The sequence below is a fragment of the Oncorhynchus keta genome, chromosome 30 (assembly GCF_023373465.1).
Source record: "Oncorhynchus keta strain PuntledgeMale-10-30-2019 chromosome 30, Oket_V2, whole genome shotgun sequence".
Classification (NCBI taxonomy): Eukaryota; Metazoa; Chordata; class Actinopteri; order Salmoniformes; family Salmonidae; genus Oncorhynchus; species Oncorhynchus keta.
In genome coordinates this window covers 51,509,123-51,535,774 of record NC_068450.1, presented here as the reverse complement: position 1 = coordinate 51,535,774, position 26,652 = coordinate 51,509,123, and the positions used below count along the sequence as shown (strand labels likewise).

Below are 26,652 nucleotides of genomic sequence, written 5' to 3'. Positions count from 1 at the left end.
TTGTGTGTAAAGGGGATCTATGTTTTGAATATGATGTGCATATAAGATAGATTTAATATCTAAATGCCATCCTGTAACTCACCAAGCTTTTCTACATCTGTTGTCCCATCAGTTTCAGTGGTTCCATTCTTACAAGGTTCGGTTAGGTTCAGAGAATATTTACCTGTGTGTCCAATAGGTTAATAAAACTTAATCATAGTGCTGTTTAGTACACAACAATATGTAATAACAATATCGAGAGACAGTAGAAATCAGCATCACACAAAAGAGCATACATCTCTGCAAAAAAAAATCTAGATTCTGTGCAAGAATCAAGGCTGCTGGCTATCTGACAGGCTCACTTTCCTGTTGAACTTGTCACCTTTCTGCTCGAATCCGCAGGACATAAAACAATAATAAAGTGTCTTGCGAAAGTATATAGACCCTTTGGATTCATTTACATTTTATCGTGTTACAAAGTGGAAATAAAATTGATTGAGTCGTCATTTCTTTTTAAAGATAAAAAATCCATAACTAAAATATAGACTTTACATAATATGAGTGTAACCTTTGACTTCTTACCCCGGAATGTTGAAAGGACAAACAAAACCATGAAAAAACCATTGGCCATCATCTCAAAACTTCTCTATGGCTTCCTTAATACTTAAATAGTACTAAATAATATCCAAGCAGCACCTTATTGTTTCTTGGCTAGCATTATCTTGACTGTCTTGATACACTAAGTGACACATTAAGCCCAAAGAAGCAGCAAACAAGGAAATGTTTTTCTCACACTTCGCACTTCGTGTATGCTAATGATTATATTTACATATCCTGTCCCCCCACCACACACACACACACACACAATTAACCCTCTCATCGCTCTCATCTTGGTCTTTATTGTAACAGAGTTGTTGGGAGAAAGAGAGGAGGACCAAGGTGCGGCATGGTAAGTGTTCATTATGCCCTTTAATGAAAACGAATACTCAAACAAAAACAACAAAACACGATAAACGAAACAGTCCCGTGTGGAAACAAACACTGACACGGAAAATAATCACCCACAACTCAAAAGTGAAACCAGGCTACCGAAGTATGGTTCTCAATCAGGGACAACGATAGACAGCTGCCTCTGATTGAGAACCATACCAGGCCAAACACAGAAATCCCAAATCATAGAAAAAGGAACATAGACAACCCACCCAACTCACGCCCTGACCATACTAAAACAAAGACAAGACAAAGGAACTAAGGTCAGAACGTGACAAGAATGTGTTCTCAAGGACTTATCTGGTTAAATAACGGCACAATAAAAAATAAACGCAAACACATGCGTGTCCATGACTTTCACCACTTGTATTGGTGTAAAATTTCACCCAACCTAAACCCTTACATTTCACAGCTTCGATGGTACTCTGAATGAGTGTCTGCTAATGTCAAATACTGTGATAAACAAACAAACATACTCCACAAAGAGCTCGCATTGAGAAGCATGTGTAAAGATAAACAATTTGAAAAGACATCATGTCTCATCACACTGTGACCAATAGGGAGCAGCAGAAAACTAAACTCCTTATCAGCTTAAATTGTTGTAGTAGTGTAGTCATAGCAAGCAACATGATGACAGGGCATAGAGTATAGTATGCTTTCAAACTCTAAGGTTGTACAGTAGCTTATGTTTTATTGGAATTCCTGTGTGTGTGTGTGTCTATGTGTGAATATGTATGTGTGTGTTCATGTTTGTGTGTGTGAGTGATGCACAAATGTGTCTATGTGGTCCTTCTGTAGCTCAGTTGGTAGAGCATGGCGCTTGTAACGCCAGGGTAGTGGGTTCGATCCCCGGGACCACCCATACGTAGAATGTATGCACACATGACTGTAAGTCGCTTTGGATAAAAGCGTCTGCTAAATGGCATATATTATTATTATATTAAGTGTGTGTGTGTGTGCCTATGTGTCCGTGAGTGCTGTGTGATAAGTGCTGCGTGATTATGTATGTGTGTGTGTGAAACAATTTTGTATCTGAAAAGACAAGGAGGCATTACCTCTTGACCACACGTTTCAAAAGATGATACTTGCACATAAACTATAAGCAAATAAGACTACAATTTTGTCAGATGTTTCTTTTTTTCAACGACTAAGAATACTTATTTTGATCGTAAAAACAGAGTAAAAGACTGACTTTGATACTGCTAGGACACTTAACCCTATGTTGAGATTTGAAATCACACTGTCTCTTGATTATTGGGAATGTACACAGCTTGAAAAATAAAATGATATTTCCTCTAATATTTATACTGATATTCCTGATATTATCCTGACATTCAGGTGAGCAGGTCAGCAAGGTCGACTACTTTCAGCATGGCTAAATGTTTAACTGGATACCTTACCAACGTCATGAATTCATTTTGGATTTCATTTTGAAATGAGATTTAATCCAAATGAACAGCACCCCATCTGGAGCAGCCCTCAGAAGTGAATGTCTGCCCCATTCACATTACGTACAGAACTGAGGTTTGGGCTAAGTTGATAACCTTGCAGCTTGTAGCATCTTATCTAGGACAGGGGTTTGAGGGGCCACTGCACTATACTGAGATGGTTTGCATTTGTTGGCTGAACAAGGCTCAATGCTCCCCCCTCCGTGGAAGCATTACTTTCCTAATCATATCAACACTCAGAAACGTTTGCTTTACCTCCTCTGACTGGTGATAGTTCCAAACGCTTCTCATAATTTGTTGCAATGTGTCAGTGTTGGAAAATGTAGCCAATTGTCATGTTTGAGTAAAAGTAAAGATACCAGTGAAAGTAAAAGTGAAAACAAGTCATTGTTTTTAAATAAAAAAATAATCTAACATCTTTTTTTTTTTGTGTGCTTGTTTTGCATGTTATTTTGGCATTAATACGTGACACATATCAGTTAGCAAACAATGTAAAAATATATATAATTCATTGAGTTAATAAAGCCTCATACAAACTTGGTCTCTTTTTTGCTTTCTTGAGTAAGTAAGCTCCAAAATGCAGGTGTTTCAGCCTAGCTCAGTGCTTTCTGTGGTGGTGGGGCAGCCAGCAGAAAATGCAGAGCGTAGGGGTTCTTAATTTTCTCTAGTTGCGCCTTGCTTTGCTCAGTGTTCTGTAACTTAGGGTGACACTACGTCACAGCTAAATCTACAGGTAGAGCATGAAAATTCAAGCCCCGTTGGTGAGGTCTGTGGGCATCCTAGAGCAAAACAACCAACATGTACGTGTTCGTGAGAGTCTCACCTTGCTATAACTGCAGGCAACAGGATTATGGAATGTCTTGCCCTTTTGATTATGGAGTGTGGTGCTGTCTGTAGATAATGGCGTATGTTGTCGTTTTAATTATGTTGTGTATGGCACAGTCTGTGAGTGGTTTACATAAAGGTGTTGCCATAAGGTGGACCTTATACAACATTCCAATAACAATCTATATCATACCAATTTAGAAACGACTGTATATATAGTGATCAGCAAAGTACATGTGAAATTGACCATGTAATTATACAGATTAATACTTGTTTGCCATTTTTCATTTATTCTCAAATCAGAGCAATTGTATTTTACTAATTAATATTTTACTAATTCCTTTGCCTTTGAATATCGAGGAGACTAAATATGTATTTGCTTTTTATTCATGTGCTAAACATGTATCATTCACTTAATTTAGTTGAAAGAGAACAATTAATCAGTAATTGTTATGAATGACTTGCTCAAATCTAGAACCAGACTGCAGTCAGAGAGAGTGTTTCCAGGTTTAAGGTCATGTCCTCCTCCCTGTGCTGGTATTGGTCAGGCATGCACATGTAGATTTGCCCGATTGACCCTATCCCCTCCTCTCTTCTCCAGACCATTTCCGGAGACCTTCTCCCTTACCTCACCTCGCTCATCAACTCATCCCTGACCGCTGGCTACGTCCCTTCCGTCTTCAAGAGAGCGAGAGTTGCACCCCTTCTGAAAAAACCTACACTCGATCCCTCCGATGTCATCAACTACAGACCAGTATCCCTTCTTTCTTTTCTCTCCAAAACTCTTGAACGTGCCGTCCTTGGCCAGCTCTCCCGCTATCTCTCTCAGAATGACCTTCTTGATCCAAATCAGTCAGGTTTCAAGACTAGTCATTCAACTGAGACTGCTCTTCTCTGTATCACGGAGGCGCTCCGCACTGCTAAAGCTAACTCTCTCTCCTCTGCTCTCATCCTTCTAGACCTATCGGCTGCCTTCGATACTGTGAACCATCAGATCCTCCTCTCCACCCTCTCCGAGTTGGGCATCTCCGGCGCGGCCCACGCTTGGATTGCGTCCTACCTGACAGGTCGCTCCTACCAGGTGGCGTGGCGAGAATCTGTCTCCTCACCACGCGCTCTCACCACTGGTGTCCCCAGGGCTCTGTTCTAGGCCCTCTCCTATTCTCGCTATACACCAAGTCACTTGGCTCTGTCATAACCTCACATGGTCTCTCCTATCATTGCTATGCAGACGACACACAATTAATCTTCTCCTTTCCCCCTTCTGATGACCAGGTGACGAATCGCATCTCTGCATGTCTGGCAGACATATCAGTGTGGATGACGGATCACCACCTCAAGCTGAACCTCGGCAAGACGGAGCTGCTCTTCCTCCCGGGAAGGACTGCCCGTTCCATGATCTCGCCATCACGGTTGACAACTCCATTGTGTCCTCCTCCCAGAGCGCTAAGAACCTTGGCGTGATCCTGGACAACACCCTGTCGTTCTCAACTAACATCAAGGCGGTGGCCCGTTCCTGTAGGTTCATGCTCTACAACATCCGCAGAGTACGACCCTGCCTCACACAGGAAGCGGCACAGGTCCTAATCCAGGCACTTGTCATCTCCCGTCTGGATTACTGCAACTCGCTGTTGGCTGGGCTCCCTGACTGTGCCATTAAACCCTACAACTCATCCAGAACGCCGCAGCCCGTCTGGTGTTCAACCTTCCCAAGTTCTCTCACGTCACCCCGCTCCTCCGCTCTCTCCACTGGCTTCCAGTTGAAGCTCGCATCCGCTACAAGACCATGGTGCTTGCCTACGGAGCTGTGAGGGGAACGGCACCTCAGTACCTCCAGGCTCTGATCAGGCCCTACACCCAAACAAGGGCACTGCGTTCATCCACCTCTGGCCTGCTCGCCTCCCTACCACTGAGGAAGTACAGTTCCCGCTCAGCCCAGTCAAAACTGTTCGCTGCTCTGGCCCCCAATGGTGGAACAAACTCCCCACGACGCCAGGACAGCGGAGTCAATCACCACCTTCCGGAGACACCTGAAACCCCACCTCTTTAAGGAATACCTAGGATAGGATAAAGTAATCCTTCTCACCCCCCTTAAAAGATTTAGATGCACTATTGTAAAGTGGCTGTTCCACTGGATGTCATAAGGTGAATGCACCAATTTGTAAGTCGCTCTGGATAAGAGCGTCTGCTAAATGACTTAAATGTAAATGTAAATGTAGATTGAGTTGATCTTCTGTTTGTAGCTTCGGTGTCCTCTTTCTACTGTCCTCTCTGCACACCAGAGACAAGAGAATGCACAACAACAGATAGGCTACATATCATCACACACTTTCTGTTAAACAGACACATGTTTTTGCATCATCATCAAACAGGGGATATGGCACATGAATACAGATAGAATCTTATTTTGATCACCCTGTTGTTGCAGGAAATGTCCACAGGTTGACAAAGTGCAGTCAACTTTGTTCTAAGGGCAAAAGTTATCTGATTGGTTTAAGGCAGAACAAATCTGATTAGTTAATTTTTTTTAAATCACAGAATAGTAGTTTATATGAGGTTTAAAAGGTTTAAAAAGGCCTCTAAAGTTTATTTCCACTTTAAAATGGCAGACTTGATTTGCACTAACTAAAAATATAACCAACAAAATGTCCATTAAATATAATCCACACAATAATTCACATTTCCTGCTGCAGGATCATTTTCCTGCTATGAGCAACTGGTCATTTTAACACCTTTCAATCATTAATTAAATAGATCAGTGAGCTACCTCGGGCTGGTGTTTTACCACATTGTCACGTTCTGACCTTAGTTCCTTTGTTTGGTCTTTATTTAGTATGGTCAGGGCGTGAGCTAGGGTGGGCAGTCTATGTGTGTTTTTCTATGATGGGGTTTTGAGTTCAGCCTAGTATGGTTCTCAATCAGAGGCAGGTGTCGTTAGTTGTCTCTGATTGAGAATCATACTTAGGTAGCCTGGGTTTCACTTTTGAGTTGTGGGTGTTTGTTTTCCGTGTGTGTGTTTCATGCCACACGGTACGGTTTAGTTCGGTTCACGTTTATTGTTTTGTAGTGTTCAGTTTATGTCTTTAAATAAACGTTATGGTCACTTAACACGCTGCGCATTGGTCCTCCAATCCTTCTCGTTTCTCCTCCTCAGAAGAGGAAGAGGAGGAATGCTGTTACACACATCCTGTTGATACATAGACCCACAAAACAAACAGGGAGCATCAGCACACACACACACACACACACAGGGAATCCAGCCCTGGCATTCTATCCATACCTGCCCATATCACTGTGCGTGCCTTCAACTCAAATCATGAGTATTCATCTAAGAAAGTCATTAATAGTGCTTTAATAGGAAGTATGATAAATATACTTTTGAGGTATAAATAGACAATTGAGTTGTTTCATCTAACACATCTAAGCAGGAATGCGTGATTCAAGATATTTTGATGTATAACCTAATCTAGTGATCCTGGTGGAATCTGACTTAAGCTGTGTGGTGACCGTCCTTTCCTGCCTGCCTCATACGAGAGTGGACACAAATGTTCATGGAAAACAAGGTACGTGTGTAAGGGGTGCGAACTGGCGGCAGAGAAGTCAGACGCAGGAGAGAAATAACTGTGTTATTGGGTAACTGTGTTATTGTGCGTTGGGCACATAACCCAACGCACACCAGGACAGACGTGCACAAGCACTTACAATAAACAATCACCGACAAGGACATGAGGGGGAACAGAGGGTTAAATACACATGTAATTGATGGGATTGGAACCAGGTGTGATGGAAGACAAGACAAAACCAAAGGAAAATTAAAAGAGGATCAGCGATGGCTAGAAGGTCGGTGACTTCGACCGCCGAACAAGGAGAGGGACCAACTTCGGCGGAAGTCGTGACAACTTGTTAACAAATGGATTTAATAAAAGTAGTTTAGTAATTCTCTAGAGCTATCTAGAATGATCCAATCTATAGCTGGCTAACAAAACTGCTAACATTAGCTTGCTGGTGATTATTCACGAATTAAGCAGAGCCAGCTTGTGAAAATCTCTTAACCTATAGATCACATAATTGCAAACCAATCATCTGAACACATTTTTGTGCACCACACTGAGTTCACAAAACGTGGCTGAAAGGAAACAAGTGTGAAAACACCCTTAAAGACGAAGAAAGGAGACCAAAATAGAACAAGACAAGCGTCTAAACATGGAAACACAAACAGTATTGCCTGGTGTGTGTGATAACAACGGAGTGCTATATAAAGGGGAAGTAATCAGGGAGGTGATGAAGTCCAGGTTTACCTAATCAGGTGCAGGTGTAATTAAGGTTACCAGGTGTGCATAAGGATGGGTTGCCAGGACCGGTGGTTATAGTAGCCCGGCGACGTCGAGCGCCAGAGTGGGAGTGGGAGTGGACGTGACAAGGGACACCAAATACCCAAACTCAAGTGGTTTTATATGTATATGTAATTTGGACTGGAAGCTAATGGAAATGTGATCTGTACATGAATTATTAACCACAGCTGTATAGGATAAATATTTGTAGAAAATCAAAGGGGAGGAATACAAAATAAATAAAAAGGTGTACCTTTGATAAGAGAGGTCAAGGAACCCACCATGCTTGTCTGTAGATCTGTAGCTCATATGGACAGTGAGCAATTTGACCCATCACAGGAAATATTCATGGCAAACTAAGGACGAGGGTAGTCAGAGACCTAACCACAAGTCGTTTTAGATGTATATGTGGATATGAAGCTATTGAACATCAGATCTGTATGTTAATTAATATCTAAATCTGTATTAGGAAAACTATTTGGAAGAGAATCAAAGAGGAGGAATAATTTTTTTAAAATTTTGATAGGAGAGTTGAAGGAACCCACAGCCCCGTGTCTGTATATCTTTAGCTCATATGGATAGAAAGGTATTCAAAGTTAGACCTATCAGAAGAAATATGCCTATACAATCAAGGAAGTGGTGAACTGGAATTCTAATGAATGTAGCATGGATGAGGGGGTCAGTGACTTCACATTATGTGGTTGTACATTTCCATTTCACCTGGATAGGGAGCTTTTGAAAAGTATATTTGTAAATGGGTCAAATATAGCACCCTTAGTAGTTAGAGGTAACTAATAACAATGTTGGGCCCTTTAGCGACTGGAGGACCTATGCAGTGTGTGTAGTCTTCATGGGAATGCAAAAACATATTTTTTTTGCTTACTTGCAATCACATGTATTGCACTTTTACGATGGTCCCTAAACCACCTGAAAACAGCACAAGGCCTCCTTTTAGTCTCTGTTAAAGATACACTATGCAGAAATCCCTCTGCCATTTCCTGGTTGCTAAAATTAAAATAGTTACCGTCTAAATGTTGTATTTCCAGCTGTTTGAAGATGGTGTACAAAACCGAAAGCAAAAACAAAACTTAAGACCAGGAAGCATAGAAATAGCGCACATAGAACATATCTAGGATCATGCTAGGATGCATTGTCAGAAAATCAAAAGTCAAAAAAATTTACTGGGGTGGGAAGTAAGTCATCTTATATTGACTCATGTTTCTGAATTTTTGACAGGGTGCATTTATTTTGTGCATTATAATGTATGCAGCACACAGTTCCCCCTCATAGCAAATAGCTGGCAAAACAATCTAAGCAATGTTCGCATGACCTGTGCGCCCACAGAGCTGGCAGTCAGTAACCAGGTTTCCATCCGACCCTTTTATGCCGGTGATGTACATGTCAGATAAAAAATGTCATGACAGTCCTGATGGAAACAGAAGATTTGTCAGTAAACTTTCCAAATGTCAGAAACACACAGAGACACTGAGGCTGTCTATACAAAGGTAGCCGAATTCTCATATTTCTTCCATTAATTGGTATTTTGACCAATCGCATCAGACCTTTTCACATCAGATCTTTTTCAGAGCTGTTCTGGATTGGTCAGAAGACAAATTAGTGAAAATTATCAGAATTGGGGGTGTGTAATCCAGCCCACATCGATGGGGCCGCAGTGGAGAAGGTGGAAAGCTTCAAGTTCCTCAGCGTACACATTACTGACAAACCAAAATGGTTCACCCACACAGATAGTGTGGAAGGCGCAACAGCCTCTTCAACCTCAGGAGGCTAAAGAAATTTGGCTTTACACCTAAAACCATCACAAACTTTTACAGATGTACAATTGAGAGCATCCTGTCTCCTGTCGGGCAACGAATTGATGAAAGCCATGGCCTTTTAAACTTGCTAATTAAAATACATACTGTGTGTGTGTGTGTGTGTGTGTGTGTGTGTGTGTGTGTGTGTGTGTGTGTGTGTGTGTGTGTGTGTGTGTGTGTGTGTGTGTGTGTGTGTGTGTGTGTGTGTGTGTGTGTGTGTGTGTGCGCGCGACCCAAGTCTGTATGTGTGATGCAGAAAAGACAAGGAGGCGGCACCTCTTGACCACACCTGACCTTTTATTGGATTTGTTCACAGTTTCAAAAGATGATACTTGCACACAACTATGAGCAGATAGGACTACAAGTTAGTAAAACGTTTATTTTCTTTTTTACTAAGAATACTTATTTTGATCGTAAAAACAGTAAAAGACTGACTTTGATACTGCTAGGACACTTAACCCTTTGGTGAGGTTTGAAATCATGAGGCCCTCGTCTGTCTCTTGATTATTGGAAATGTATACAGCTTGATAAGAAACGAATATTCCTCAGATATTCCCTGCTGAGATGCAGGTGAGCAGGTCAGCAAGGTCGACTACTTTCAGCATGGCTAAATGTTTAACTGGATACCTTGCCAATGTCATGAATTCTTTTGGATTTCATTTTTAAATGAGATTTAATCCAAATGAACAGCACCCCATCTGGAGCAGCCCTCAGAAGTGAATGTCTGCCCCATTCACATTACGTACAGAACTGAGGTTTGGGCTAAGTTGATAACCTTGCAGCTTGTAGCATCTTGTCTAGGACAGGAGTTTGAGGGGCCACTGCACTATACTGAGATGGTTTGCATTTGTTGGCTGAACAAGGCTCAATGCTCCCCCCTCCGTGGAAGCATTACTTTCCTAATCATATCAACATACAGAAACGTTTGCTTTACCTCCTCTGACTGGTGATAGTTCCAAACGCTTCTCATTATTTGTTGCAATGTGTTGATGGCGATACTGATTGCTGAACCATTCGGCCTCTGGCAAAATGGCAGGACTTGGTTGGAATGAAAGCACCAAACCAAGCCAGTTACAGTACTCCCTTTCTGTTTGTCTGTTTTTATCCGTTTGTTGCCTAATCAACACGACCCTGGTGTTTTTCTGAAGTAGTGTGATGGGTAACAGATATGCAAAACTTTGAGGAAGGAAAATATGTTTGAATAACCTAAAATAGAATTGGGATTTAATTCAAATGAACAACAGTCGAGCAGTTCCCAGAGCAACAATGCCTTAACAACTACGCCATTTTAAATAGCATTATTTTGTCAAATAATGAAAATAGAAATAAAAGCGACGGGGTAAAATGGAATCAATTGGCGCTCATCAAAACATTACAGCCATTCTATTTAGACACACAGTTCAACTTTCAATTTCACAATATGATGTTTCAACGTCACAATATGGAAGGGCTCATACGGACTGAAGACAAGTATCAGAAAGTATATCCTTCAGGCACTTCCATATTCCCGTATTTCAAAACCAAGGTTGATTTTAAGGCCCGTAAATTGTTTCACTTCAGCATTTATGTTCTGTCACTGTCCAGTTAGCAGAATTAGTGTCAATGGGTTTCTGATATGTATAGTCTTCATTTGTAACACAAATGAATCAACTAGATAACCAATACAATTTAAAAGAATACCTCTTCATCATATATTTGTACATATGAACATTGGCAAAGCAAGATGGTCATATTGCCTGACAATATGGCTCTTGGTTGATCTGTGTCGAAACCTGACCAACGTGATAGACGTTAGCGTGTTGACCACTGTGTAAATGAATTTATTGCGAGGCCCTTAGTTTGACATTTAATTCCAGTTTTGAAATGTACATCGCGAACTGAGCACTTTGGCTACACTGCTTATGGTTGCCACATTTCATGAGATGGAATCAAAAAGTTGTTTTCTTTCAAACTTTGTCAAGGAAGGCCTGTTTTGTGAATATGAGTTTGCTCTTTTATTCTCTCTTGTTCAACAATACTTTGTGCTGATAGGACAAGATCTTTATCATCATGGTGGCTGTGTGTAGAGGAAGGGAAGAAAGTATTTTGCCCCCAGTAGTTTCCATGGTTCCCATAGTTATCAATAAAATATATGTTTATCAAGGCTTTTTGATACATGTTGTGGATAAAAAACATAAATGCCAAGATTGATGTCAATTTTCATTTAACCAGTGGTCCTTTCTTTTAATAATGTTTGATGGCAATTCTATGAGAATGTGATGTTTCACCTCACAAATAAAATAAATAAATCTAAAGGACATTATACAACTTGCACACATACTGTAGGTCTATTAGGTGAAATAAATGAGTTGTATATGTGTGAGTAGATGTGAAATGATTGTAATACATACACACACGCTCAACCCTGACAGTATTGCAAAAAACAACTTGTTCAATAGAAATATAACATTTAACATCAAGCTAAATGGCTAATCAAAAAATGTAAACATCGGAAGCGTTTGGTTTTTGGTTAAACTCTTGATAGAAAATATGTGAATTAAAAAACAGCACGTTTTTGTTAAATAATAACCTCCTCTGTACGATAGGAATCCTGCTGAAAACAACCTTTTTTCTTTTTGTTAGCTTTTAAATAGATTGATAAAAACTGTACAAAAAATGCTGTCTTATAAAATACAAGTTTATCTTTCTTTTAAAACTAAAGGCTCCTTGCACATTGCACAGCATTTTAAACTCTTTTTCCCGAATAACAAGCTGATGTTAACTTCCCTCACAGCGAGAGTTAAGGCTCTGTGAGGCTTTTTCACATTGCTTTCACTTTCATACTGTCAAATCGTCTGACCTTGCCCTGCTGCTGGCTTTGCTTAAACTGCTGAGTGGTCTGGTGTCTGCTATCGTGTCGGTAGCCTCCACGTCGGGGTCCGCGGAGCCCTCGTCCTCGCCGCTTTCCGGTATGACCCTCACTTCCGCCCCAGTGGTCTGGACGTAGGAAGGCAAAGACTCGTCGTACACTTTAGAGACGTTCTCACTTCCTGCCTGGTAAGTTGCGGGCAGCCTGCCTGCCTCCATGCCCACCTCTGTCAAGGGGAAGAAGTGCGATGCGGGCTTGTCTTCTTCCAGCAGCCGGTAGCCCTTGGCCTTCTGGATGGATGACACGGCCATGGAGTGCAGGCTCTTTTCCCCAGTTGGGCTCTGGCCTTCGCCGCCCTGACCTCCCTGGGTCTGGGGCGGCGGCTTGCGGAACACGAAGCGGATCTTCTTCAGGCCCAGGTGGCTGATCTCCACGAAGTTAAGGAAGAGCGAGACGCATGCCACGGCCAACATGAAGATGATGAAGACAGTCTTCTCAGTGGGGCGCGACACGAAGCAGTCCACGGTGTTGGGGCAGGGCCATCGGCTGCACTGGTACAGCGGCAGGATGCGGAAGCCGTAAAGGAAGTACTGGCCCACCACGAATCCCACCTCGAACAGCGTCTTGAAGATGATGTGGCAGATGTAGGTCCTCAGCAGGGTGCCCTCCAGCCTGAACTTCTTGCTACCCTTGGTGCTGGTCTCCTTGGTGGTGCGCACACTACCCTGGTCAGGCGCTAGCGGCAGCCTCTCCTCACTCAGCTCCTGCTGGCGGTTCAGCTCGGCCTCCTCGCGCTCCTTACGCTTCTCCTCCATGTGGACATAGTGCACAGCATGGCCAACGTACACCAGCGAGGGCGTAGACACAAAGATGATCTGGAGAACCCACAGACGGATGTGCGAGATGGGGAAAGCCTCGTCGTAGCACACGTTCTCGCAACCAGGCTGCTGGGTGTTGCACACGTAATCCGACTGCTCGTCGCCCCACACAAACTCAGCGGCTGTGCCCAGGATGAGGATCCGGAAGATGAAGAGCACTGTGAGCCACACCCTCCCAATCACTGTCGAGTGTTCATTTACTTCCTCTAATATGTTTCCCAAGAAGCTCCAGTCACCCATGATCAACAATCAGAGCTACATATTGAGGGTTGGAGAAGAGAAAAGCAAGTTATAAATCGAACTGGCGACAAAGAATGCAAAGAATCCTTGTGTTGCATCCACAACTCTCTTTTGTCATTTTTCGATCCCCATATAACAATCAAAAAGGTTCTTTATAGCTAGCTACACTGTGGCTAAAAACATTTTGTAACTACAGCAATGATGAGCCACTCGCTCACTCTTTGTCAAATCCAAAGAGAGCAAACATAAAATCGCTGCATACCTCGTTGCCTCACCCCAAATGACTAAAACCAACAGTCTAAAAGCACATTTTCTGCAACAAACACCATAGCAATAAACACCTTAACTCTCTAAACTCTATAGAAATAATCAATGCCAGGTTATATTATTCCCGAAACACGAATATAATATTGGTGAAAGTTAACAAATGGGCAACTTGCCACAGTGAGAGCTCCAGTGTAGTTGTGTTTCCCCTTCTCTTGGCACCCAATGGTGTGAAGTGAACTTTTTTTCCTCTCTCTTTCCCACCTAAGGCCCCCAGTCCTTGTCGCACCACTGAGCAGAAGTGAATGAATTGAGTCTGATGGTTGGTTTTTAGTTTGCTGCAATATTTAAGCTGGGAGCCAGACAGGCTTTATTCGTCGGGCGACGTGTGGTGACGCAGAAGACAATAGGATCATCCAACACAAATGGGAACGTATGGGACACCGCAGTTGGGAATGATACCAACTCATGTAGTGTACAATATACGTGGTGTGTCCCATCGAATGGTTTTATATTAGGGAGGGAAAGGAGGACAGGCAAGGCAAATCCTAATGATGTTGCTGCCGACAATAAAGCTGTTTACTGACTTGGTTAGACTGAGAGATATAGCAACTGATGTAGATTGTTTATTGGTGAATTAGACATTTCATGTGGAATGTACTGTGATCAGCAGTAAATAGTCACTGTTCTGAAATGTGTGTGATTTTTTTGGGAGAAAGTTTACATTTAATTTATTGTAAGGTCAGGTCATCCTTGTTTCGGTGGGCTTTTATAAAAGCCTAGGAATGTATGTATCTAACATTTTAGCGAAAAACAGACGGACTTTGGTTTGCTCATCATCAAAATCAATATTGGTAACACTTTATTTACAGCATCCAGGCATAAAGCTTTTTCCAATTTTGTTATTGGATTTTAGTCAAAAAGTCAAAAAGGTCAGGCATTGGTGTGGTCAGCTGTAACCCACACAAATAGAAAATATAAACTGAGATGTGGGCAACATGTACTATGAGAACGATATTGTTCTACCGTCTAAACAGTTTATCTTATGATGTTCCCAGGAAACTGTAAGCAGACCAAACGTTATAAAGAGACAAAAGACTTACCACTCATTTGCGAATGTTTATTTATTTGCAATTTGTCTTCCGACCATTTCCACTACTTCTGTGTATATGGATGTTCATCAAGATATCGTACACTCAACGGCTCAAAGTGTCCCTCAAAGACAACCACAAACTTTACAGCAGCTATTTCAGATGTACAGATATTTGTACGGCTTGGAGTAAGAGGGCAATAATAGTGTACCACAGAGGGGCCTCATCAAACACTATACCCCAGACTCATCCCAATGAATCGTATCATGTTATCATCAACTTATGATTGACAAACAAGGAGTTACCAGTAATAGGCATTATAAAGCATACATCTAGCTTTATATCCTGTCTTAACCTCACAAGACCATGGTTTGTTACCCAAATACAGTTACTATGTAATGTAATAAAATTGTATCAGAGCTGCAAAGTGCTGAAGTACCTACTTCAGTTATGTTATTGCTAATTTATTCTACACCGTAGAGTGCTACCGATATTTCTGTATTGCTATTATTGTATTTGTATTTTCTGTTATCAACATCTTTACTTTATTTGTACATTTAGCATGGCCCCAGTGTTTAAATGAAATGTACACAAACTGCCACATTATCTGCAGAGTTTAGTCGTACTCAAACAAAAAATAAGATGTAAGGTTGTACATGGGTTACCTAATGGGTTAGATATGGGGGTAACACTTTGGTGTACAGGGGTATAATGCATATGAGTGCATCATAATGCATAAGCCTTTGAACTGCTTATAATGTGTTATTAGTCTCATAATGAACCAGAGCTAATATCAGTCATCTTGAAATAGTTGAAAAATTGACACATAGAAAGATGTAACATGTTATTAATTGATACAATATTATAACAAGTAATAACACATAACTACATGCCTTTAACTCTACGGGATCGGTGTCCCTATACCGTGACGGTTGAGCTAACATGCGCTAATGTGATTAGCATGACTGTTGTAAGTAACATCAAACTTTCCAGGACATAGACATGTCTTATATGGGCAGAAAGCTTACATTCTTGTTAATCTAACTGCACTGTTCAATTTACAGTAGCTATTACAGTGAATGAAGACCATGCTATTGTTTGAGGAGAGGGCACACCAACAACAAAAAGTATCATGGCAACTGGCTTGATACATTGACCTCTGAAGGTAAATAATGTACTTACATTCAGTAATCTTGCTCTGATTTGTCATGCTGAATATATATTTGTATATTCAAATGTAGGAACTGGGTTCTGCAGTTTGTACCCCTGCTGTCTCTGGCTCCACACCCACCCCGCCCGGCCATCTAGATGTGTGGAAGTTAGTGTATAAGCTAATGATTCATCATGTATGACATTCCTGGGAGTGTGTTAACTTAAATGTTGTATTACCATATCATGTTTGTATGTTCTCTATAGTTATGTACTTGCAAATGTATCAATTGACCAATTCAGGAAACATTTGGGCTTGATACAAAATATTGTCCAGTATTGCAATGCTTCACTGGATCAATTTGAAACTTTGTCCACAAACTGCTGCCATCTAGTGACCAAAATTTTAATTGTGCCTAAAAACTGCAATATTATATTATGGCCTTTCGCTTACATTTCAAAGATAATGGAACAACAAAAAATAGATAACTCGTGTTTTTTTGTTTGTATTATCTTTTACCAGATCTAATGTGTTGTATTCTCCGACATTAATTTCACATTTCCACATACTTCAAAGTGTTTCCTTTCATATGCATATCCTTGCTTCAGGTCCTGAGCTACAGGGAGTTAGATTTGGGTACGTCATTTTAGGCGAAAATTGGAAAAAAAGGGTAAGATCCTTAAGATGTTATTAAGTGTTACTAAAATCGGTTTCAACAGGGTGTGTCCTCCGGGTCATAATTCACAAACCACATCCTCTCTGCTGATTCTATTGGATCCACAACAGGACGTACCTTTCATCCAATGAGAAAGCAATCTCCTGTCTCTCATTGGCTGAAGTGCAACAGTGGGACCCCAGGTATGAAGGGGCTTGCTGATGACCCACTTGTTTTTAAGTAGAATACTGCATCCTTTCTTTGCCATAGCTGTAAGTATCAGTTCTATGGATTGCAATACGCCAAAAATAAGTTCCATAATCTTTCTAGATAGAGTTTCATTCCAAAACTCTATATATCAATTTTCAGAAGTGTTGGTAAATAAGCAGTTATTGTTTAAAGAAATTATGAAAGAGATGTAGTTTTTTAACTATTTAATCATGGCATGGGGTCGTTCAATGACAAATATGTATTTGTTTAAAATATATCACATGATGGTTTCATTTCAAAGAGACAAATAATCATGTTTTTTTGCTAAATGCTATATATCTGCACCTCTCTCAGAGAAATAAGTAGCACTGCTAGGTTTTACACAGTCAAATGAAACAAATAACAAAACAATTTTATAAAGAACTGTACCAATGATACATTGGTGACATCAATGTTTAAAAAATATATATTTTTTATTATTCAATACGGTAATATGAGATCTATATGTAAAACATTTACATTTGACAGTTGTCATTTAGCATATGCTCTTATCCAGAGCAACTTACAGTAAGTGCATTCCTCTTTAAAAAGATTGGTGAGACAACCACATATCACAGTTAAATATACAGGATATGAAAATTCCATTCCAGCTAAACTATTTAAATACTGTATAGCGTTTAGAGAAAAAAATACTATTTCCATGCACATCTAAAATACATTTTTCAACCACATGAAGGTACCCATATTAAAAAAAACACACAAATGTAAAAATTTGTGCGTTTCGGAAAATAAGCTCTTCATTATATCTAATTTTATCTGAAGTGTTTGATAACTGACCAGAGGTGGAAAGCATGGGTTAGAGTCTTTGAGCGACTACGCAGTTGAAGTCGGAGGTTTACATACACCTTAGCCAAATATATTTAAACAAGTTTTTCACAATTCCTGACATTTAATCCGAGTAAAGTCTTAGGTCTTAGGTCAGTTAGGATCACTACTATATTTTAAGAATGTGAAATGTCAGAATAATAGTAGAGAGAATAATTTACTTCAGCTTTTATTTCTTTCATCACATTCCCAGTGGGTAAGAAGTTTACACACACTCAATTGATATTTGGTAGCATTGCCTTTAAATTATGTAACTTGGGTCAAATGTTTCGGGTAACCTTCCACAAGCTTCCCACAATAAGTTGGGTGAATTTTGGCCCATTCCTCCTGACAGAGCTGGTGTAACTGAGTCAGGTTTGTAAGGCCTCCTTACTTGCACATGCTTTTTCCCACAAATCTTCTGTCAGGGCTTTGTGATGGCCACTCCAATACCTTGACTTTGTTGTCCTTAAGCCATTTTGCCACAACTTTGGAAGTATTCTTGGGGTCATTGTCCATTTGGAAGACCCATTTGCAACAAAACTTTAACTTCCTGACTGATGTCTTGATGTTGCTTCAATAAATCCACATAATTTCCCCCCTCATGAAGCCATCTATTTTGTGAAGTGCATCAACCCCTCCTGCAGCAAAGCACCCCCACAACATGATGCTGCCACCCCCGTGCTTCACAGGTGGCATGGTGTTCTTCGGCTTGCAAGCCTTCCCCTTCTTCCTCCAAACATAACAATGGTCATTATGGCCAAACAGTTTTATTTTATCAGACCGGAGGACATTTCTCCAAAAAGTATGATCTTTGTCCCCATGTGCAGTTGCAAACTGTAGTCTGGCTTTTTTATGGCGGTTTTGGAGCAGTGGCTTCTTCCTTGCTGAGAGGCCTTTCAGGTTATGTCGATATAGGACTCGTTTTACTGTGGATTTACTGTGGATATAGATACATTTCCTCTAGCATCTTCACAGGGTCCTTTGCTGTTGTTCTGTCATTGATTTGCACTTTTCGCACCAAAGTACGTTCATCTCTAGGAGACAAAAGGCGTCTCCTTTTTGTGTGGTATGACGGCTCCATGGTCCCATTGTCACGGGATTCTTCCTGGGAAGGAGAGGCGGACCAAAATGCAGCTTGGTTATTTTTGTACATCTTTAATAAAGATGAAAATACAACAATCTACAAAACAAGAACCGTGAAAAACCGAAACAGTCCTATCTGGTGCCACAAACACAAAGACAGGAACACTCACCCACAAAACCCAACACCAAACAGGCTACCTAAATATGGTTCCCAATCAGAGACAATGACTAACACCTTCCTCTGATTGAGAACCATATCAGGCCCAAACACAGAAACAGACAAACAAGACATCCAACATAGAATGCCCACTCAGATCACACCCTGACCAAACAAAACATAGAACATACAAAGCAAACTATGGTCAGGGTGTGACACCCATGGTGTTTATACTTGCGTACTATTGTTTGTACAGATGAACGTGGTACCTTCAGGCATTTGGAAATTGCTCCCAAGCTCTACAGTGTATTTTCTGAGGTCTTTTACCATGATGTCAAGCAAAGTGGCACTGAGTTTGAAGTTAGGCCTTGAAATATATCCACAGGTACACCCCCAATTGACTCAAATGATGTCAGTTAGCTTATCAGCAGCTTCTAAAGCCATGGTAATTTTCTGGAATTTTCTAAGCTGTTTAAAGGCACAGTCAACTTAGTGTATGGAAACTTCTGACCCACTGGAATTGTGATACAGTGAATTATAAGTGAAATAATCTGTCTGTAAACAATTGTTGGAAAAAGTACTTGTGTCATGCACACAGTAGATGTCCTAACCAACTTGCCAAACCTATAGTTTGTTAACACAAAATTTGTGGAGTGGTTTAAAAATTAGTTTTAATGATTCCAACCTAGGTGTATGTAAACTTCCAACTTCAACTGTAAATCTGGTCCAACTATATAATATTACAGAATAAAAAGTATACTGCTGTATTTCAAAACATATCAATTCTAAATATATTTCGGTGAGAAAAATCGGCTGTGAGAGAACACAGGACAGCCAGCAGTTGTAATGCCCTTCAGCATTGAGGCTGGGGTCATGGAGGTCATAGCACTAGACTGAGGGAAGAGTCAGACCAGACATTAGTGGGTCAAGGAGGACTGTTAGTTCTGACCGTGTGGTTTAGTTAATGTTTCATCTCAGGAACAAAATGAAGCTGCCGTTTTTTTTACAGCTTTTACATTGTTGTCCCCACATCCTGTGCATCAATAGCCAGTTTTCCCGAACTTTCCCTAAGTGAATTTGAAAGGATATCCAGGTACAGACACACATGGATACTAACTGGGCTAGTTCTCCGCGCTGTACTTGTCTGTTATGGGCACTACTTGTTGATATTGCCGGCGCTAGCGGCCTAAGCCGAGAGCAGGGCTGTGAATGGCGCAGGGATTTTGCACAAAAGCATGATGTCATGATGGGGCATGCGGGCTCTTTTGAGCAAGGGCACTGAGGCGTGAGCCCAGATTGTGCCAATGAAGCACCTACTCGTCGCTAAGCGGAGGACCATCCTGCCAACAAAGTTATCTTACGCTTATCTGCCTACCCGCCGTCGCGCCACACGTTTCCTGCTCTTGGGGTTGCGATTTAGCTGACGATCCCAGAATTATGCGACGATTTGGGATAGAGAGGATGCAAGGCATTAGGGGAAATGAAGGCCAGAGGGGACTCTCACGCTAGCATGTAGTAGTTATTTGGAGGAGAAGTGTGCTAGGGCGAGTGGGTCTGGCTTTCATTGCACCCTATATGGAAATAGGACTGCACAGCCATTTAAACAGGTAGAACAATGTAGATGTGTCTCTCAGGATATCCCACCTGCATGAATTTATTTAGCAGTACCCAATTCCCAAAGCACTGAGGTTATTTCTTAGAGTTATTTCTTGCTCTGTAACAATACGGCTATAAGTATTCTCCTTGATCTTTGGGTGCTGCACAGTGGGTCTCTCCATCTTTCAGCTAGTGAACATCCCAGTCCCACATTGACTTCCCTCATTTCGTCTTCCTGTCATAATCCCATTAATCTCTATCCCCGGATCAGTCGTTTGATGCTACCCAGGCGAGACACTCTCTTCTCGGTTCTTTGTGCATACCAGAGATACCAGCCACAATAAGAAGGATTTGTCCGATTCAGCTCGCTTACCCTAGTGTGTGGGGGGGATAGAGAATGGGAATAGAGCGAATGGATGGACGGACGGTCCCTCTTTGCTGCCTTCCAGTGGAAAGCGATGTTATAGTTGGAGTGGGACAAAACCAGGGCAGCAATAATACAATGCATGTGTAATAAACTGTTATCTCACCCCCTCAACCAAACTCTGAAATAATACCTATGGAATCATGTAGTAACCAAAAAAGTGTTACATATATTTTATATTTCAGATTCTTCAAAGTAGCCACATTTTTCCTTGATGACAACGTTACACACTCTTGGCATTCTCTCAACCAGCTTCATGAGGTAGTCACCTGGAATGCATTTCAATGCATTGCAAAGTTAATTTGTGTAATTTCTTTCCTTCTTAATCTGTTTGATCCAACCAGTTGTGTTGTGACAAGGTACGGGTGGAATACAGAAGATAGCCCTATTTGGTAAAAGACCAAGTCCATATTATATTAAGAACAGCTCAAATAAGCAAAGAGAAACAACACTATTAAAATTTCTTCAAGTACAGTCGCAAAAACCATTAAGCGCTATGATGGAACTGGCTCTCATGAAGACTGCCACAGGAACAGATGACCCAGTTACCTCTGCTGCAGAGGATTAATTCATTAGAGTAACCAGCCTCAGAAATTGCAGCCCAAATAAATGCTTCACTGAGTTCAGGCAACAGACAATCTCAACATTAACTGTTCAGAGGAGACTGCAAGATTCAGGCCTTCATGGTCGAATTGGTGCAAAGAAACCACTACTAAAGGACATCAATAATAAGAGACTTGCTTGAGCCAGAAACACTGGCAATGGACATTAGACCAGTGGAAATCTGTCCTTTGATCTGATGAGTACAAATTTGACATTTTTGGTTCCAACCGGCGTGTCTTTGTGAGATGTGGAGTAGGTGAACGGATGATCTCCGCATGTGTGGTACCCACCATGAAACATGGAGGAGGAGGTGTGGGGGTGTTTTGCCCATGAGACTGCTTGTGATTTATTTAGAATTCGAGGCACATTTAACCAGCATGGCTACCACAGCATTCTGCAGCGATATGCCATCCCATCTGGTTTGCGCTTAGTGGGACTATCATTTGTTTTTCAACAGGACAATGACCCAACACATCTCCAGGCTGTGTAAGGGCTATTTGACCAAGAAGGAAAGTGATGGAGTGTTGCATCAGTTGACCTGGCCTCCACAATCGGACCTCAACCCAGTTGAGATGGTTTGGGATGAGTTGTACCGCAGAGTGAAGGAAAAGCAGCCATCAAGTGCTCAGCATATAGTTGTAGTTGGAAGTTTACAAACACTTTGGAGGAAGAAGGGGGATGCTTGCAAACCGAAGAACACCCTCCCAATAGTGAAGCACGGGGTGGCAGCATAATGTTGTGGGGGTGCTTTGCTGCAGGAGGGACTGGTGCACTTCACAAAATAGATGGCATCATGAGAGAGGAAAATTTTGTGCATATATTGAAGCAACATCAAGACATCAGTCAGGAAGTTAAAGCTTGGTTGCAAATGGGTCTTCCAAATGGACAATGACCCCAAGCATACTTCCAAAGTTGTGGCAAAATGGCTTAAGGACAACAAAGTCAAGGTATTGGAGTGGCCATCACAAAGCCCTGACAGAGCATTTGTGGGCAGAACTGAAAAAGCGTGTGCAAGTAAGGAGGCCTACAAACCTGACTCAGTTACACCAGCTCTGTCAGGAGGAATGGGCCAAAATTCACCCAACTTATTGTGGGAAGCTTGTGGAAGGCTACCCGAAACATTTGACCCAAGTTAAACAATTTAAAGGCAATGCTACCAAATACTAATTGAGTGTGTAAACATCTGACCCACTGTGAATGTTATGAAAGAAATAAAAGCTGAAATAAATCATTCTCTCTGCTATTATTCTGATATTTCACATTCTTAAAATATAGTGGTGATCCTAACTGACCTAAGACAGGGAATCTTTACTAGGATTAAATGTCAGGAAATGTGAAAAACGGAGTTTACATGTATTTGGCTAAGGTGTATGTAAACTTCCGACTTCAACTGTACGTGGGAACTCCTTCAAGACTGTTGGAAACATTCCAGGTAAAGCTGGTTGAGAGAATGCCAAGAGTGTGCAAAGCTGTCAACAAGGCAAATGGCAGCTCCTTTGCATAATATAAATATAAAATATTTTTTGATTTGTTGAAGACATTTTTGGATCCTACATGATTCCATGTGTTATTTCATAGTGTTGATGTCTTCACTATTATTCTACAATGTAGAAAATAGTAAAAAAAAAAATGAAGAAAAACCATTGAATGAGTAGGTGTGTCCAAACTTTTGACTGGTAATGTGTCTATCATTATTTTCATTTGTTGCTCCAATTATGAAAACTGTAGACCATTGAACAACATGGGAGGGAAACAGACAAATCTTTCGCTTAAGAAGCAAAAATCATATATTTTTTGCCATCTTGGTGTTCATCAGAATTAGTGCAAACAGAGAGACACACAGAAAACAAAATTGCATAAATTAGGCGAAAGAGACAAAAGCACCATTGCTGACGTGAACAAGCAACTTGCATGTGGGACCAGGAAGCCACACTGGTCTACTTTGTACATATCTGGACACAATAAATATTTAGAATACTTGTTGGAAGGTTCAATTGTTTGGCATTGCCACCTCTGTTTTGGCTGCACATTTCCATTTCCAGGTTCAACCCCAAAACACAAACAAGACAAAATTATACAAGGGAAAATAAATATCCGGACCCATTGCTAATCTGGTTATTTGCCACTTATACAGTACCAGTCAAAAGTTTGGACACACCTACTCATTCAAGGGTTTTTCTTAATTTGTACTATTTTCTACATTGTAGAACAATAGTGAAGACATCAAAACCATAAAATAACACATATGGAATCATGTAGTAACCAAAAAAGTATATATTTAGATTCTTCAAAGCAGCCACCCTTTGCCTTGATGACAGCTTTGCACACTCTTGGCATTCTCTCAACAGGCTTCATGAGGAATGCTTTTCCAACGGTCTTGAAGGAGTTCCCACATATGCTGAGCACTTGTTGGCTGCTTTTCCTTCACTCTGCGGTCCAACTCATCCCAAACCATCCCAGCACTCCATCACTCTCCTTCTTGGTCAAATAGCACTTACATAGCCTGGAGGTATGTTTTTGGTCATTGTCCTGTTGAAAAACAAATGATATTCCCACTAAGCGCAAACCAGATGGGATGGCGTATCGCTGCAGAATGCTGTGGTAGCCATGCTGGTTAAGTGTGCCTGGAATTCTAAATCACAGACATTGTCACCAGAAAAGCACCCCCACCCCATCACACCTCCTCCTCCATGCTTCAAGGTGGGAACCACACATGTAGAGATCATACGTTCCACTACTCTGCGTCTCACAAGGACAGGGTGGTTGGAACCAAAAATCTCAAATTTGGACTCATACCAAAGGACAGATTTCCACCAGTCTAATGTCCATTGTTCGTGTTTCTTGACCCAAGCAAGTCTCTTCTGATTGGTGCCCTTTAGTAGTGGTTTATTTGCAGCAATTAGACAATGAAGGCCTGATTCACGTAGTCTCCTCTGAACAGTTGATTTTGAGATGTGTTAATATGTGTTAATTGAACTCTGTGAAGCATTTATTTGGGCTGCAATCTGAGGTGTAGTTAATGAACTCTAATGCACATCCTCTGCAGTAGAGGTAACTATGGGTCTTCCTTAAAATAAAGAAAAACCCTGGAATGAGTTTATCTTTTTAACCAAAGTGAAGTGAAGTTATCTTGCTTGATTTGAATTAAATTGATCTTATATAATATAATATATAATAATAATATATAATAATAATAATATAGTCTTCATTGTACTGTGTACTTCAACATATTATTAATGTGTCTAATAATTGTGGTATCACAGCATTTGACACTAGTTAAATGCCCATTCCTTAAATAAAAAACAACAAAACAGAAACACTTCACACAGGGATGGCCATGGAGAAATGTGACCACTCTCAAAACTACAGATATCCCAAATACCTAGTTCCCTGTACATCACAATAGGCCTACATGGCTACACCTTATCCCTGTTCTATAGTCACCAATGGTCTCACCCCTAATCATGCTTCCAACAACCAGTGTTGGCTATAGATTTCACCCTGTTAGACACAGCCATAACCAACCACACACACGCACGCACACACAGACACACACACACACACACACACACACACACACACGCACGCACGCACGCACGCACGCACGCACGCACACACACACTTACTTAATGGACAAGGGACAAGGCCATAGAAGAGAGGAGAAAGGGGTGATTGATTGTTCCCTCCATTCTGAGCGGAAGTGAATCCAGAGGTTCCTCTGTGACTGTGTGGGGCTGAAGGGCCAGTGGGAGGAAAGATAGACTCATGGTTCATACAATGGAGGAAAGAGAAAGAGTGAAACTGGCGTTGTAGTCACAGTGGAGAGAACGAGAGAGAGGTGGAGAGTCAGAAAGTGTGTGTTTAGCAATGAGAAAGACAAGAGGAGAGAAATAAATACATGAAAGAAGGAAGTAGAGATGATGAAAGAAAGGGTCAAGAAAGAGAGAGAAGTAGACTGTTTTAGAAGAGAGTTAAAGGAGTATCAGAACAACGCTTTTGTTCCACCCAAAGCAGCCAGTCAGATATGAGTTCACCCCCAAGTTCCTGTTGCCAGCTGCTGCAACACAATGTTATCAGCCTGTGCGCATGCAATGGCCATTCCGTTCTGTCTGGACACGCACGCACGCACGCACGCACGCACGCACGCACGCACGCACACACGCACACACGCACACACACACACACACACACACACACACACACACACACACACACACACACACACACACACACACACACACACATGCTTAATCATTCTCTCAGGTGTACACACACAACACACCATATCCCAGGGCCAGGATTCTATCAGGTTTCAGATACAAGCTCCCCTCGGCACCACCCATGTGGATGGGACACACTTTGTCAGACGATAACCCTGCCCTGCATGGTGTGGCTATCACACGCCAGGGTTTAACAGCGCTAGGGGTCTTTTTAAAAATAGGGTATGAAGAGGTTAGGGTTTATGTCCCACTACACCCTAGATTTATTTCACAGAAAATACATCTGGGCTAAAAGTAACAGTTGAAGATGTGAATGGATGTGAGGGAAGTACCTGGAAATTGTAATTATGTCTAAAACTTGAGTACTTCTTGTTAAAAGGCCACAGTTCAAAAGATTGTTATCATACTCATTAGCACACACATTTAGCTCCGTGAGAGACATCACAATGGAACTTGGTACATTTATTTTCCTCAAACTCAAAAATCTATCACTTTGATCTAGATCTGTAATCTATACCAAGGTTATGCACTTTTGCCATTTCATAAATGCTATTTGTGGACATATACATTGAACAGGATAAATCTGTAGAAACTGAATGACTCTATGAGTCTAGTATGTATGTTATGTGCAGTCAGATGGTGAGGTGCCCCACCCAGCAGTGTGAGAGCAGGCCAGGGCATTGGGATGACTGGAAGTCAGACCAGGAGACCCAACCCTACAGAATGTTGTAGTAGAAGTGGTAGTGTAGTAGTAGTAGCAGTAGCAGTAGTAGCAGTAGTAGTAGCAGTAGTAGACATAGTAATAGTAGCATTAGCAGTAGTAGTAGCAGCAGTAGCAGTAGCAGTAGCAGTAGCAGTAGTAGTAGTAGTAGTAGCAGTAGCAGTAGCAGTAGCAGTAGCAGTAGTAGTAGCAGCAGTAGCAGTAGCAGTAGTAGTAGTAGTAGCAGTAGTAGTAGCAGTAGTATTAGTAGTAGTAATA

At 41.3% G+C, this 26,652-nt stretch overlaps 1 protein-coding gene across 2 annotated transcripts; it reads right to left on the bottom strand.

The window, feature by feature from the left end:
- Window positions 1–2,215: 2,215 nt before the first annotated feature.
- LOC118363126 (gap junction alpha-8 protein-like) lies at window positions 2,216–13,360 on the bottom strand. 2 transcript variants are annotated; one of them, XM_035743828.2, is made up of 2 exons: window positions 10,163–13,360; window positions 2,216–2,513 (listed from the first exon to the last, which is right to left on the bottom strand). In XM_035743828.2, exon 1 carries the CDS (start codon window positions 13,351–13,353, stop codon window positions 12,205–12,207), a length of 1,149 nt encoding a protein of 382 aa, XP_035599721.1. In that variant the 5' UTR covers window positions 13,354–13,360; the 3' UTR covers window positions 2,216–2,513; window positions 10,163–12,204. The 2 variants fall into 2 exon arrangements, with proteins under 2 accessions (XP_035599721.1, XP_052344474.1); XM_052488514.1 differs by having other exon boundaries at window positions 2,216–2,672; window positions 10,322–13,360.
- Window positions 13,361–26,652: the final 13,292 nt, after the last annotated feature.

Excerpts from the sequence above, each read along its gene's own strand:
- LOC118363126 (XM_035743828.2), bottom strand. The coding sequence starts at position 13,353 with ATGGGTGACTGGAGCTTCTTGGGAAACATATTAGAGGAAGTAAATGAA.